We start from the raw sequence: 16,029 nt of genomic DNA, 5'->3' as shown, positions 1-16,029 counted from the left end.
CTGGTATATTAATACAACACTTACACTACTCTGGTATATTAATACAACACTTACACTAACTACTCTGGTATATTAATCCAACACTTACACTACTCTGGTATATTAATACAACACTTACACTAACTACTCTGGTACATTAATACAACACTTACACCACTCTGGTATATTAATATACCACTTACACTACTCTGGTATATTAATATACCACTTACACTACTCTGGTATATTAATATATCACTTACACTACTCTGGCACTCACTTGTACTTTTATAGGCTTATATATCACATATCGAAGTAAAAGCATTTAGCTGATGTCTCTAGAACAAATTCAAATTTAGTTTCAACTTAAATCTGAAACCAATCCTCAATAAAAACTATAATATTATTATACAATAGCTCCTGCAATGTTTATTGACTGTATCAATAGGGGTGACAATTTCAGGAATCTTTGAGCATCTACCGAAAGCTACCTAGTGAGACTGATAATAATCCTTGAGGTATTTTGTTCAAGTATTAAAATATAAGAGAACATACATGTACCTTGAATTCAACATAACCAAAGCCTTTGCCGAGTCTTGTCTCCTTGTCTCTGATGAGACGAACATTAACAATGTCTCCACAGCCACTGAAATGCTTCCTAAGTGCTTCTTCGTGTGCATCTGGTATATAAAAAGATATGACAGCTTTTCATATGAGGTTTGACAGCATGTCATATGAGGTTTGACAGCTTGTCATGCAAGGTGTGACAGCATATTATATGAGATGTGACAGCATATCATATGAGGTGTGACAGCTTGTCATACAAGGTGTGATGGCATGTCATGTGACAATGTTGTGCAAGCGCTTTAATCAGTAGAAACAAGGTGTTATACTGAAGCAGAGGCGCACAACAAATGCAGTTCTAATAAACAAGATAATGAGAATATGAAGAGGCTAAGCAGGGACTCAAAGGCTAAGCAAGGACTCATAGGCTAAACATGGACTCACAGGCTAAGCAGGGACTCACAGGCTAAGCAAAGACTCAAACGCTAAGCAAGGAGTCACAACGGTATCTACTGATTCGCGAGCAAGAATACCGTCATAACTAACAGGATCACAGGTAAAACTATAACCAAAGAGGAACTCACCAAAGGGAACATTGCCAACAAAGACACTGCACTTTCTGTTGGGCTGAAAAAAAAATAGAGAGGCATGAGATCTAAAAAAGAGATACAGAGTAGATCACATCAAACCTGTGTTATAGATAATTCCAGTAAGAATAAAATTAACTCAGTGACTCAAGTTTTTCTTACCTCTTTGTCCACGGAGGATGAGGCTAAATCCACTCTCAGATGGCTGCCTAAGAACTCCTTTCCATTTCTACAAGAATTCAATGTATCGAATTGGTTGAATAAATTTAGGCTTTTTGTTGTATTTTCTGAAGTATTAATCCTTTATAGTTTTATGGAACCGCCCCATGTCTTTAACTCTCATATATATCTACATATATAGCTCTTGGCTACAATTTATTTATGGCAAGACAATTTTTTATTAGTTTTCAGACCTACTTTGGGTTAAATTAAGATTGAAAATGCCAGACTCAGCGTTAACATTAAACATGATGTCAAACGTTTCATACCGAGTTTGACAAAGACAATGATGTTGAGTGTTAAAATATGGTGATACCAGACAAATTCGTGAACAGCAAATTCTATGACTGTGAATGCTCTACATACTTGAACATTCTGTGCTAGACCCTACAAATGATACAAACTCTAGATTCTAACACATATTCAACTCATATCATTGTGTGGCTGAAACTGTGTTTCAGAGTCAATGACTGATTTACTACCTGTATTTGAACAACATTCATAGTAAAGACAATAAGGGCCCTTCTCAAAAATGTGAACTATCGTAAAACCTCTAATTGAACGCCACCTCTATTTGAACGTCACCTTCATTTGTTCACCGCTTTGACATTGACTGTTACGAACCCATAATAGCAAATGACCAGTAGAAAAGTGTCCACAAAATCGTACGAATAATGACTCGGTTACATCAAAGGAATTAACTCTCTCATTGTTCAACTCCAAGGCTTTTGGTTTTTTTGTTAAAACTTTGAAAGCAACACTATAAAAATAATTAGTAACTGCATCAGATTCAGGCTGATAGTAGTTCCTTGTTTAACATGGTCTTGTTACTTCAAAGTATATGAAAACTGGTTTACATTTACGATGGAAGATGTCAACAACTAGTTTCCATCTACAACTAATAGATGTAAACTAGTCGACTAGTTTTGGAAAGATTACATTTAGCAGGCAAAACTTTTACGTGTTGCATTTAGCACAAATGCAACGCGTAAAAGTTTTGCTCTGCCAAAAATTGCTTGGATGGTAATATTGATTAGTTCAGCAATGCACAATAAGAGTTGAGGTCAGAAGACATTGAGGAAAAGGTTGGACAACCAGAAGATGTTCGTTCCATTGAAAGCAACAATCAGAACGTAGCTATCCGAGCAAATGCAAATATTTTTGTTTTAAAACGTAAATTTTTGTTTCTGCATGTAATATAAGTATGGTTTGTTTATGTAACTTGTTTATGAATATATATATATATACTTGTAGCATTTGATATAAAAATTGAAAGCCCCAATAATTTGCGAAGCAGGACACAGGCTATAATATCATCACAGGTTAATTGTATGCAATAGATATCAACTGGTAGCGATATTTCTCGGTTTCTTAATGCTTATTTATCTTTAGAGATCTTTGACAGGTTGGAGTTAAGTTAGCAAATTTATTGCATCCAAAAGGTTTAATATTGCTTTAACGGATGAAGAGGGCAGAATATAGACGACATTCGATTCGCCTGCAAAAGGGCTAAATTTATTTTCCCAAAATTCTGACGAGTCATTTGAAAAATACAACGCCAGCCTCTATATGAACCCCACCTCTAATTGACTTCCACTATAAAGGAAGGATTGAAAAATAAAGCACAATGGCATTCAATTAGAGATTTTACGGTATCTACACAAGCTCTTCATTGATACATTTTCAGAAAACGCAAAAAAATACAGTATAAATACAGTCATATTTTGACATACGAGTGCCCCAACATATGAGAGATTTGAGAACGAGCCGATGCGATGTTGATGCCGTCGCTAAGTGACTAAGTATGTGAGAGGCAGCTTACAAGAACAGCATCGCTTGGTCTTCCTCGTCGGATCAGTTTGAAAAGTATTGGAAAGGCTGGATAAAGGTGATGGTGAAAGCGAGAAAAAAAGTGCCTGGCCGAAAGAAGATAATAAGAGCATGAAAACGAAGACAAAATTAGAATTAAGTTTAGTAAAAAATTAAAACTTTTCTTCAAGTGTGTGTTTAGCATGCTCAATTCATTCATATTAAATTTAAAGTTTATGTTACTACGTAGCGTCACAAAAGTCTGGTGTACCAATCGTATTGCTGTCAAGTCTCTCACACTGTCGTTAGCCAGTACATTTGATTCAAAGGTAATAAATCAATACAGTACTGTACATAATAATTTTACATTTTAATGCAGATCATAACCACTAAATAGGTATTTGTTACTTTGTGAGCATAGGTAGATGCTCTTCTAGAGCATAGGTAGATTCTTAATTACAACAATTAAGAACATGTTTTCCATTGTAACACATATACTATTTTTATGTGTTTTTGTAATTACTATTTAGTTATTTTATATAGAAAATATTGCTGTGAGATATGAGAAAATTGACACGCAAGCTCAGTCCCAGAACGAATTAAGCTCATCCGTCGAGGTATGACTATACTTGTAAATTATTTGGTTGTAGATAAAATGGCTGAGTTGGTGTGCATGACAGTTGGATACTATCAGATATATTGGATACTAATGCCATCTAAGCAATATCACCACTCTAGTGAAACTATTTAAAAACAGTTTTTTCTACCAAAAGACAAAAACAAGATTAAGTTGAGATGGCCAAACTATAATCTATGAAGTGTTCTTAAACCCTTCACATTGCTAGTGTTTGTTACAATGTACACGCTAAAGAAACCTTAGCTAATAACCCATAATCGTCACAGCTTTGTTCTGAAGGCGAAATACCATTTTTCAGAGAAACTATACCAATACAATACCTACGCATTAATATTTATCTCACATTGACCACTTATTTCAGGCTGCTTTGCTTACTCAAGACCCTATTTCAACATGACAGTCTCTGTCAGTAGTAACTAACAATTCATGCTGAATATAGGAATATGCAAACATGATTTGGGAACTGCGCATGTAATAGAAAGGCATTTCACTATTATACAATTTTATTATTGATATGTGCCTGTGTTTAATAAGCCATTTTGCGTGACAATGTACTATGACGTTGTGTCATACACAGAGTTCTGCGTTGATTTGATTGCGACCGATTTTAGCTGAGTTTCGCTTGTGGCGGTATCAATATAGTATTCAGCTTGGAATCCTTTGTTTCCTTCTTACTTCATGTTAAATGACTCGCAGAAAGAGTTGAAGAAGCAAAAAGGACGATAATAAACTTCAAGTAGCGAGGTTATATAAATCTAACTTCAAGTAGTGAGGTTATATAAATCTACCTTCAAGTAGTGAGGTTATATAAATCTAACTTCAAGTAGCGAGGTTATATAAATCTAACTTCAAGTAGCGAGGTTATATAAATCTAACTTCAAGTAGTGAGGTTATATAAATCTAACTTCAAGTAGCGAGGTTATATAAATCTAACTTCAAGTAGCGAGGTTATATAAATTTAACTTCAAGTAGCGAGGTTATATAAATCTAACTTCAAGTAGTGAGGTTATATAAATCTAACTTCAAGTAGTGAGGTTATATAAATCTAACTTCAAGTAGCGAGGTTATATAAATCTAACTTCAAGTAGCGAGGTTATATAAATCTAACTTCAAGTAGCGAGGTTATATAAATCTAAATAAATGCAGCCTTGATGAAACATCTGTGAAAATCTCGTGTCTATTTAGCTACTCCTTCTCCTTTGTTCAGATATTAAAAAAAAACAAATGTAAACAACCACCATCTTTCTTTGTTTTTCTGACTAACAACCATTACGAATATTTGAATAATTATTTATATTCCATCGTATGTATCCGGGTTGTCTCACGACGTTGTACTCAACAGATTTGAAACAATATTCAATGAAAAGAAATGATGGCTGCCATACAAGTAACCAAAGAAATAGAGGAATTAAAGCGGAAAGCATACAGTTGTTCCCTAGATAGCAAGTATTACTCACTTCCATTCAATTATTAAAACAGAGAAATAATATGACATGAACAAAAATGAGCCAACATGTATAATGTAAAAGGAAAGTTACTACACATACCTTTTGAGTGCTCGACTAGCGCTACGCTCCTCCTCAAACACGATGTAAACATTCAGAGCCTTGCAAAGAGGATGTAGATCCCTTCTACGATACAAGACTAGGGTGAAGCGTACCAGCCATGACAGATAAAGTGTCAATAAGCCTACCTTATGTTAACAGGTTACATTTAGAGAAAAATAAACGGCAACTTGTCAAAACAAAGGGTCAAGAATGTCATGGAAAGAAGCGATAGCTCCAACTTACTTTATAGCACTTGCTTTTAGTGGCTTCGTAATGTCCTTCCGCATCTAGAATGGTAGAATGACTTGAAATCATTGATACCGACATTAGATCATTGATACCGACATTAGATCACTGATACCGACATTAGATCATTGATACCGACATTAGATCATTGATACCGACATTAGATCATTGATACCGACATTAGATCATTGATACCGACATTAGATCATTGATACCGACATTAGATCATTGATACCGACATTAGATCATTGATACCGACATTAGATCATTGATACCGACATTAGATCATTGATACCGACATTAGATCATTGATACCGACATTAGATCATTGATACCGACATTAGATCATTGATACCGACATTAGATCATTGATACCGACATTAGATCATTGATACCGACATTAGATCATTGATACCGACATTAAATCATTGATACCGACATTAGATCATTGATACCGACATTAAATCATTGATACCGACATTAGATCATTGATACCGACATTAAATCATTGATACCGACATTAGATCATTGATACCGACATTAGATCATTGATACCGACATTAGATCATTGATACCGACATTAAATCATTGATACCGACATTAGATCATTGATACCGACATTAGATCATTGATACCGACATTAGATCATTGATACCAACATTAAATCATTGATACCAACATTAGATCATAAATGCAGCTCTAAACGTCTGGTTACAGAGATAAATCGTCAAAAGTAAGAACGAACAGAAAAACAAGACCGATGTTAATAAAAGTGGAGTAGAAATGGAAAGATACAGACAAGGGTAAGATAGAGCCGGCATAATGTATAGACAAAGATAGATCAGACACAATGAAAATATATTTAAATACGGATAGAAAAGAGATGAAATGAGATATAAAACATGATTGAATTAGGATGAACGAGATATGGATGAGGATATAAGAGACAGAAACAGATGTGAACAAGGATGAAATAGACAGAGAAACATAGATAAGGAAAGACTAAAACAATAATGGATGGTGAAATGTTATGAACCTTGACTAACAGCATATGTCCACAAAATCAAGCCTTGCATTATAAATAGATTACAATAAATGAGATCTTAAGATAAAGTGAAGTAATCTGATTCTGATGCCGACTGGTGAACATAATACTAAAAATAGATAATGAAACCAACAGGTAAAATGAGTAGATTAAATACGCAGAGTACAAACAGAGAATAGAAAAGTAACAGTTGAAAGTGAGTAGAGTAAATACACACAAAACAAACAGAGAATATAAAAGTAACAGGTGGAAGTGAGTAGAGTAAATACACACAATACAAACAGAGAATATAAAAGTAACAGGTAGAAGTGAGTAGAAAAAATACACACAGTACAAACAGAGACTATAAAAGTAACAGGTGGAAGTGAGTAGAGTAAATACTCACAGTACAAACAGAGAATATAAAAGTAACAGGTGGAAGTAGTCGAAGTGAGTATAATGAATGTGCTAAGTAGATGTGATAAGGATGAACACACATTGCATAGACAGGTATAATGGAAGTGATAAGTAGACAACAAATATAAACAGGTATAATAAAAGTTACAGGTAGAAGACACGTACAGACAGGTATAGTGATAAAACTTACCAGGCTTCGGAATCGAATAGATTTTATAGTCCCATATTTTTTAAAGAATTTACGGATATCCTGTATAAAACGAAATAGTTTATTACCACAAGTCAACAGCTAATAGTTTATTACCACAAGTCAACAGCTAATAGTTTATTACCACAAGTCAACAGCTAATAAAAAACATACACTAAGTGTTTTTGTAGCAATTCATAGCCTTTTGTATCTGTTAGGCTCTTTGGGCTGATTTCAAACTTGAATGTACAGGAACCATATTTTCATCACAAGAGAAAAATAAGCATTTACCGCATTAATTTGTGACATTATTAAGCATCAAGAGGGTGTTACATTATGATTCTCCAAAAGTAGAAAAGTGTTGTCAACTAAAGCTTATGATATGTTGACATCTTGTACAGTCAACATTCAACTTACAATCCTCATGAAAATATGTGCTTCAACATACCATGATTTCGACATGAGAAGCAAATACTGGAACAGAATAACTTCCTATGTTGGGGTTCGACTGTACTCTAATTTTTTGCAATTAGCTGGTCGTAACAAAGCACTCGACTTACCAACAAGTAATACAGTAATGAAACTAGCAACATTCAGTTTGGTATATCAACACTCTAACGCCAGCACCAATAGACCGTATTGAAGTATTTCAGAATCATTGTGCAGTTACATATAATTTGCGCTTTGTCGACACACCTGACGATCTCTAACAGCGAACTAAATTGCCGGGGTACTAGTATTATATATACATGTAATAGAGAGAGCCATAAAAATAATTATGTCATTTTCTCTCTCAAGTGTGGCACAAGGTATCAATATTTTAGAGCAAACTACAAGATTCCCTTATGCAAACCAAATTTGAGAATTTGCACCGGCTCCTTGACACTTTGTTATATGGAATTCTTTATGTTGTACAATGCAAAAACTTTACATAAATTATTTACGCCATGAGGAATTTACGTTATAGAAGGTATACGTTATAAGAGCGTATACTGTGTATTCTTTCAGAGTGAGCAACCAGAGTGAGATGAGAAAATATTGCTTATATTAAATGAAAGCCACCAATTATACAACCTTTTCTGAGAAAAACTTTCCTAATCAAAGATTGGCAGATAAAAAATCAGTAAATACAGACATTTAGGCAGTGGAACATGGTGTGAGCTCTTCGTGGAGTAAAGTAATAAAATAAAGAGATGCGACTGCGACTCTGGCAGAGGCACAGAGGACAGAGGAGTCGGCAAAGGACAGAGGCTCCGACTACAAATGTTTACAGGAAAGATGGAAATGGAAAGACGGGGATCCAAGCCTCGCCATCCTATCCTTACAGAAACTAAGTCTATGGTAAGTATCTATCTCAAAGTATGCCCACCTTTTTTTCTGCTTCAACTGGGACATTCCCTACAAACACTGTGTGACTTCCAGTTGCTAGCTTTTCTCGTTGTCGTAACTTAACAAGTTTACTTTTTTCCCGAACCTCCTTCCGTCTCTCAACTGTCGTGTTTGGCTGAATTGCGTCATCAGCTTCTTCCTGGATTTTCGTGAGCTTATCTGACGACGTTGGACGAGTTGTGTCCTCAATTTCCTAAAAGTATTTAAGCAACTTCGATATCAGTGATCAATGCTAATGGAAAATACAGCCTATAGCTACTGGTTTTTCATTAACTTAACCGATATAGCAAGTGTGACTATAAGCTAAGTTAACAACAGCATTGTAGTTATGGCAGTCGCTTGGGTGAGAGAGTTGCTGTACAGAGAGTTTGGCAACACCAAATAAAGAAAATGTTTTAAAAGAGTTGATAGGGGATTCACTGTAGTAAAGAGAGGTTTGATAACATAGCATAAAGAAGATGATGTAAAAAGGTTGATAAGGGACTCACTGCAGAGAGAGGTTTGATAACATAGCATAAAGAAGATGATGTAGAAAGGTTGATAGGGGAATCACTGTAGAGTGAGGTTTGATAACATAGCATAAAGAAGATGATGTAAAAAGGTTGATAGGGGACTCACTGTAGAGAGAGGTTTGATAACATAGCATAAAAAAGATGATGTAAAAGGGTTGATAGAGGACTCACTGTAAAGAGAGATTGGATAACATAGCATAAAGAAGATGATGTAAAAGGTTGATAGGGGACTCACTGTAGAGAAAGGTTTGATAACATAACATAAAGAAGATGATGTAAAAGGGTTGATAGAGGACTCACTGTAGAGAGAGGTTTGATAACATAGCATAAAGAAGATGATGTAAAAAGGTTGATAGGGACTCACGGTAGAGAGAGGTTTGATAACATAGCATAAAGAAGATGATGTAAAAAGGTTGATAGGGGACTCACTTTAGAGAGAGGTTTGATAACATAGCATAAAAAAGATAATGTAAAAAGGTTGATAGGAGACTCACTGTAAAGAGAGGTTTGATAACATAGCATAAAGAAGATGATGTAAAAGGGTTGATAGAGGACTCACTGTAGAGAGAGGTTTGATAACATAGCATAAAAAAGATGATGTAAAAGGGTTGATAGGGGACTCACTGTAAAGAGAGGTTTGATATCATAGCATAAAGAAGATGATGTAAAAGGGTTGATAGAGGACTCACTGTAGAGAGAGGTTTGATAACATAACATAAAGAAGATGATGTAAAAAGGTTGATAGGGGACTCACTGTAGAGAGAGGTTTGATAACATAGCATAAAGAAGATGATGTAAAAGGGTTGATAGGGGACTCACGGTAGAGAGGTTTGATAACATAGCATAAAGAAGATGATGTAAAAGGGTTGATAGAGAACTCACTGTAGAGAGAGGTTTGATAACATAGCATAAAGAAGATGATGTAAAAAGGTCGATAGGGGACTCACGGTAGAGAGAGGTTTGATAACATAGCACAAAGAAGATGAGGTAAAAGGGTTGATAGGGACTTACTGTAGAGAGAGGTTTGGTGACATAATCTCCTGAAGAAGAATCTTCAAATATTCGCTGAAGGTTTTCTTCATTCGATCGACTAACTGCCTTTTTCACTTTTCCTTTTTTGCTGCGGGATTTTGCAGCAATCAGTTCTGATAAGCTACCAGGCTCATAATCCATCTCAGACATGTGGAGTATTTCTGTAGAAGTTATCTAAATAACATACAAGAATGATTGAAATCAGCCAGATATGGCTGATATACATGTACGAGGTCTGATCCAAAAGTTCCCGGAATTGAGTTGTATACTCGTGCATATTCACACGATGGATAAACCCATTGCAGGGTTGGCTGGGAAACACCTCTGGAGTGTTGTCACAAAATTTCAGGTTGCTATGACAATGCGTTCTCATGTGAGTTAACGATATGTCAAGGTCTGTCCGGTGCTTCCGTCTTTTAAAAAAAAAAATTTATCATGTCTAATAAACCAGAACAGCGCATTTGCATTAAATTTTGTGTGCAATTAGGAAAAACAAGGATATTACGACCTTTAAAATAAAGTTTTGATCATTCTTGAAAGCTTTTTTTAAAACCGTTGCAAGCGTGCATCCTGAGCTCGTTTTGGTCATCAGTCAGCAAGCTTGGCACGAACTTTGCTGCGACTCGTTTGATTTGTTAAAAAATTGTTTAAATTGTCAGTTAAAACTTTTTGAACAGTTTCAAAAATAAGTCCAGTCTCTCAAGATATCTGTAATGGTTAAACGTCGATCTGGCATGCCTAGTGACCTCACACTGTCAATTTACGAGCAGGTTCTTGCCGACGCTGGTCTGCCAGACCTTGCGTCATCTTCGGTGCTGTCTCTACCTTCACAAAAACGTTTGTACCACTCAAAAATTTGTGTTTTTATAGACCAGCATCTTCAAAAGCAATAGTTAACATTTCAACTGTCTGAGTACTTGTTTTCCCTAATTTCGCACAAAATTTAATGCAAATACGCTGTTCCGATTGATTAGGTATGACGATAATTTGTTAAAAAAAAGACGGAAGCACCGGACATACCTTGACATATCGTTAGCTCACATGAGAACGCATTGTCATAGCAACCTGAACGTTTTGTGACAACACTCCAGAGGTGTTTCCCAGCCAACCCTGCAATGGGTTTTTCCATCATGTGAATATGCACGAGTATACAACTCCATTCCGGGAACTTTTGGATCAGACCTCGTATTTACATTGAAACTTTGTCTGAAAAGTTGATGTTGGAGCACATGTTCTTATAATACATTGAATTCTGTTTAATTCATTCCAGAGCCCAAACATACTAATAACTACTGCAAGTAATCACATAAAAGATTCACGCATTATATAACAAAAGTAAATTAAAAGTAAAACTAAATACAGCCATACCTCTACATACGAGCTTCCCAACATGCAAGAAACTCGAGATACGAGCTGACTTTCGAGCATGACTACGGCATTGAATAATGCAGAACAAACAACTTTGGCCAAAAGTAATTTTCACATAAAAGAAAGCAGAATCATTCGACATGCTTTCCCAAGAGGAGCAGCACAGGTAAAAGAGAAACATGGCATGCAGTCCAACCCAAGTTTTTTGATGTCTTAGATCTCAAAAAAACTCGGGAGTTCAAACAAAAAAATTGGTTATGCTTTTGCTTCGAATGTTAAAAAAAATTTGAGCTTGAACATCTTCAAAATAATCTGATGATGCAGCTCGATTGCAACTTAAGTTTAGAATCGCATCAATGATTAACACTTAAAGGTTATTAGCTTTAGTATTTAAACACTGAATATGCGTTCATCGCAGTTTATATAATACTACCTGGACTTTGTGTTTAACAAAGGTGTATTTATGTTATATTTTATTAGGATGAAATAAACACGTTATTTTTAAATTATATCGTTTTAGACAAAAATCTGACAAAAGTTTAAATAAAAGCTGCTGTAAATACATTCTCCAATCTAACTCTATTAATTAACTTTATTGATAAAGCTCCAATGAGCACTTCACAATTGCATATGCTTATATATAACATTAATCGTTTCTTTTAATATCCAGCTTATGGTGTAAACTTGCTTAAAAATCTGTTCTTTGGTTTTAGAAGATAATTACATTATTTAGAGTATTTGTAATATAAAGGTAGTTTGGAGAAGGAGTTTGTATATCAACAACGGTTGGTCCCAATCTCGAAACGAGTTGGTCACAAACACCATACAATATTAACCATACTGATTAATATAATAGGTTCAACAATAAAATAAGTTCAATTATTTTGTGGTCATGCATTCTTTCTTTAATACCACAAAATGGTTTTTCAAGTTTTTCACAATTTCTGTGTCCAATTGTGAGCTTTATATTTATGCTTGCCTTCTTTCTTCCTGACAGCAAAACGAGGTATGTTGGAGATTGTGTTGTTGCAGTTCCCTGTGAGACATATACACTTACATGGATCGAAAACAATTGGACAAAGGGTTTCCTAGCCGTTTTTTTCTAACCTGCCTTTGTCGATATTCAGACCAGCCTTTGTCTAGATTCGGACCAACCTTTGTCGAGATTGGGACTTGTCTAGGTTCGGACTTGTTGATGTTGGGACCATACCTGCCAACTCTCACGTATTGGGCGTGAGACTCACGCAATCACCCCAAAGAAAAAATGAAAATGCGTGAGAATTTTGCCCCAATTCCCACAATTTTATATATACTATCATTGATACATCAATTGCCCCAAAACCAAATCTCACGCATTGCCCCACTCTTGGGTTGGCAGGTCTGGTTGGGACTGTTTCCCGTTTTAATATTCTAGACTCATGTAGTACATTGTCTAGTATACATAGTACAACAGCCTAGTATTCGTCACAAAAACAAATGACAATTATGGTCAAGTCTTTATCACCACTAATATTTTGGTTTGATTCAAGTAACTTGTGGCATATATGCTCATTCATGAAGTTACCTAATCTGGCGATCCGAGGTGCCAGAGAGCCTGTAAACTAACCGTTATCGTACCTGGATCCCTAAGAAATTTACTATATAGTCTTAACAACTAATTTGTACAGAATTTTTGGCGAAATAAGCAGCAGCTTTCCTGTGCTTTAAAGTACATGAGAGAAGTACTATTTGCTTTAACAGCGTGGTTGCTCGCAAGGTCGTTGTTGTTATTGCTCCATACATTTGTTGTGCATGCTTTTTGTTCATGTTGTCAGACAAAAATACTACGCGTGCGGTTTTGTTTCTCAGACTACTGAATTTGAAAGGTATCCTTGGACAGCTGAGGCAAGATTGTAATCACCTTTAGCAGGTCCACGTGATCCAAAATGCGGAGCAGGGTATCCAAAAATAGGAAAAAAGGATGGAAAAAGGTTGATATTGCTGACGTAGAAGATGCTATCGAAGATCAGCGTATACAGGAAAGAACTGGGTAATTTTAACGTATTATTTTTGCATTTTAAAATGTTATGTAAACGATATGAAGGCCTTATTATCTTCGAATAACGAAAGGTTTGGTTAATTCGTGTAATTAAGATGATACTATTTTAACATAATGCAAGATGTTTCCTCAACGGCAAATGGACAATCTGAAATACCAACAATTTAATAAAATGTAACAGTACATCAGAAACTGAATGATCAGCAACAGCTCCCCTCACATTAAAAAACATGATTATATTATTCATTTTCTGATCCCACATGGTTTTCAGTTTATATCATTTACATTTTAGACCACCTCAAACCATCCTCGATTAATCTCTCTGCGGACGACGCTTTACTTTGTTGTTCTTTCAATACCTCCGCAGATTCAGTCAAATTTTAAGAGGATAAAATAACTGCTTGATCAGCGGGCCATTAATTGTGGAATGAATTTTAATACTGATACTGAGTGATACAGTGAGCCAAATTGTCCGATTTGTCAGAAAAGTCAGTGGTAGTCCAAGTGCCACATATCCCCTAAATGGCAAATCATTGACATTGGTAAACAGTCTTAAACACTTTGGAGGTGTCCTTCTTTTTTCTTATGTGCCCAAAAACTATAAAGCGTCTTATCTAATCCGTATCTCGGAGTAGAGCTCCAGAGTGACTTAAAATGGAATAAACACATTTGCAAAATTGAATCTAAAGGGAAGCGATTAATTGGGATGCTTAGAAGGGTACTCCGAAATGCGGATGCTCGAACTAGAAAGGCTGCATATACATCCTTGGTAAGACCAGGCCTTGAATATGGGTGCGTGGTTTGGGATCCACATCTTAAAAAAGATATTTTATCATTAGAGCAGACACAAAACCTAGCACTGAGATTTATTTTCAAGAAAAAAGGAATTACTAGTTTCACTAATTTAAGAGAGAATACTTCTTTTGAATCGCTGGAGGAGAGACGATCCAGACTGCGTAAAAATATTTTTGGTAGAATCGTCGGAGGCGATATTGATATAAATGTGGGAGTTAAAGTCAGGGAAAGTGGTTCTGATAAAGAGGGAAGGCCTCCTGCATTGTCTACTCGATTTGGGAAGTATTACTTGCCCCACATTAATACCGATCAGTTAAGATATTCTTTTTGGCCTCGGACGGTGAGGGAAGTTCATGCCGAGGTTGAATAGCTAGCTTGCTCTTTTTAAGCTGAGTTCCGCTATTTTGTTTTTTACCTTCATTGGAGGGTCTTTTGCGGAAAATTTTTATCTGATCTGATCTGATTCATTTTAGATGATGTTAATTAGGATATAGCCTACATATCGATACAATAACATGTAAGGCTAGTCTGAGATTGGAATGATGAGACACGTCTTGTTGCTCTAATTTCTGCACTCTGATTACTTATTGCTGCGTGTTTTCATGTTACATGCTACAGGGTAGTAACATAGAGACTTTTTTTTATCCGAAAATGGGATTTATAGGCTGGCAGTGTACCACCTTTGTTACAAAGTTCTGTTCAATTGAATGTCTTCTTCATTTAAAATTGTTTAGTTTTATGAAGTTCATTTTAATGAATGTTTTAACAGTGATGAAGTTGTGTTAACATTAATCCTGAAACATCCTGGCAGTCAGACCACTTCAAACATAAAAATCAATCGCAAATGATATAAAAATACCGATAATTTCTAATAAAATCAACTGAAATGTTGTGTGAGTTCATCTGAAAGTTAGGTCAAATTTGTCAACAAATATAAACTTAGTTTTTATTGGGTCTAATGTGCGGATACTCCCACGTAAGACCAGAACTCTCGGAACACCAAAACTAGGCTAAAAGTTACGTATTAGTTGATACAGTCATACGTCAACTTACGAGCTTAATGCGTGCCGAGACTGAGCTCGTATGTCAATTTACTCGCATGTTGGTGCAATTTATTTATATATAGAACAATTAAATATATATTTATTGGTTTCCATACTCTGAAAAATGCAAATAAAACACTCAAAACAAGATATTGTAACAAAAAGAACATGTTGGTTATTGTCCTAACTTACCACTTGCTTTCAAAAAGCAACAAATAAAAAATAATGCAAGGAAATGTGTTAAATTAAAATGTAAAATTAAATACATACAATAGCAGCTAACGCTAGCATTTGCCAGAGAGAGATATATAAGTTATCCTTCATTACAACAGTTGACTTTGATAACTTTGGATTTTATCAAAGTCTTAAAAGACAAACGTAGAAGCAAATCTAAAAGCAAGCTTTCATTTTTAACTTAACATAATTAAAATTTCTTCGGCGTTCATAGTTTGAAGTTTCTCGCTAGTTAGCTAATTTTTCCTTTGTTTCGCTTTCTTGACTAGCCGGCCATTTTAAGATGAGCCTATCTAAGGACGTTTGCCTTTGTCGCCCTTTCAACATGTTGCGATTAGGACAAACACAGGTGTCGTCACAAAGGTTTAATGCACGACCACTAGCCAACTTGTCCGAATGTCT

The 16,029-nt window shown here is 35.4% G+C and overlaps 2 protein-coding genes across 5 annotated transcripts in view; one reads left to right on the top strand and one right to left on the bottom strand.

Annotated features, from left to right (window-relative positions):
• Positions 1-16,029, bottom strand: part of LOC137399518 (RNA-binding protein 34-like) — a 45,802-nt gene that overhangs the window by 8,724 nt on the left and 21,049 nt on the right. The window contains exons 1-9 of one of the 3 annotated variants that reach the window (XM_068085667.1): positions 13,135-13,264; positions 10,129-10,323; positions 8,586-8,798; positions 7,220-7,279; positions 5,586-5,629; positions 5,343-5,426; positions 1,293-1,359; positions 1,128-1,170; positions 541-659 (exon numbers count right to left, since the gene is read on the bottom strand). In XM_068085667.1, the coding sequence (XP_067941768.1) occupies positions 541-659; positions 1,128-1,170; positions 1,293-1,359; positions 5,343-5,426; positions 5,586-5,629; positions 7,220-7,279; positions 8,586-8,798; positions 10,129-10,299 (801 nt within the window). In that variant the 5' untranslated portion in view covers positions 10,300-10,323; positions 13,135-13,264. Of the gene's footprint in view, positions 1-540; positions 660-1,127; positions 1,171-1,292; positions 1,360-5,342; positions 5,427-5,585; positions 5,630-7,219; positions 7,280-8,585; positions 8,799-10,128; positions 10,324-13,081; positions 13,265-16,029 lie in introns of those variants that run through there. The other 2 variants (XM_068085668.1, XM_068085669.1) reach the window with 2 other exon arrangements.
• Positions 13,408-16,029, top strand: part of LOC137399517 (ribosome biogenesis protein NOP53-like) — a 33,908-nt gene continuing 31,286 nt past the window's right edge. Inside the window, exon 1 of one of the 2 annotated variants that reach the window (XM_068085665.1) lies at positions 13,408-13,546. In XM_068085665.1, the coding sequence (XP_067941766.1) occupies positions 13,443-13,546 (104 nt within the window). In that variant the 5' untranslated portion in view covers positions 13,408-13,442. The remainder of the gene's footprint in view (positions 13,547-16,029) is intronic. The other variant, XM_068085666.1, reaches the window with a different exon arrangement.

Source organism: Watersipora subatra, chromosome 7, assembly GCF_963576615.1.
Source record: "Watersipora subatra chromosome 7, tzWatSuba1.1, whole genome shotgun sequence".
Taxonomy (NCBI): Eukaryota; Metazoa; Bryozoa; class Gymnolaemata; order Cheilostomatida; family Watersiporidae; genus Watersipora; species Watersipora subatra.
This window is presented reverse-complemented; position numbering and strand designations above follow the sequence as displayed.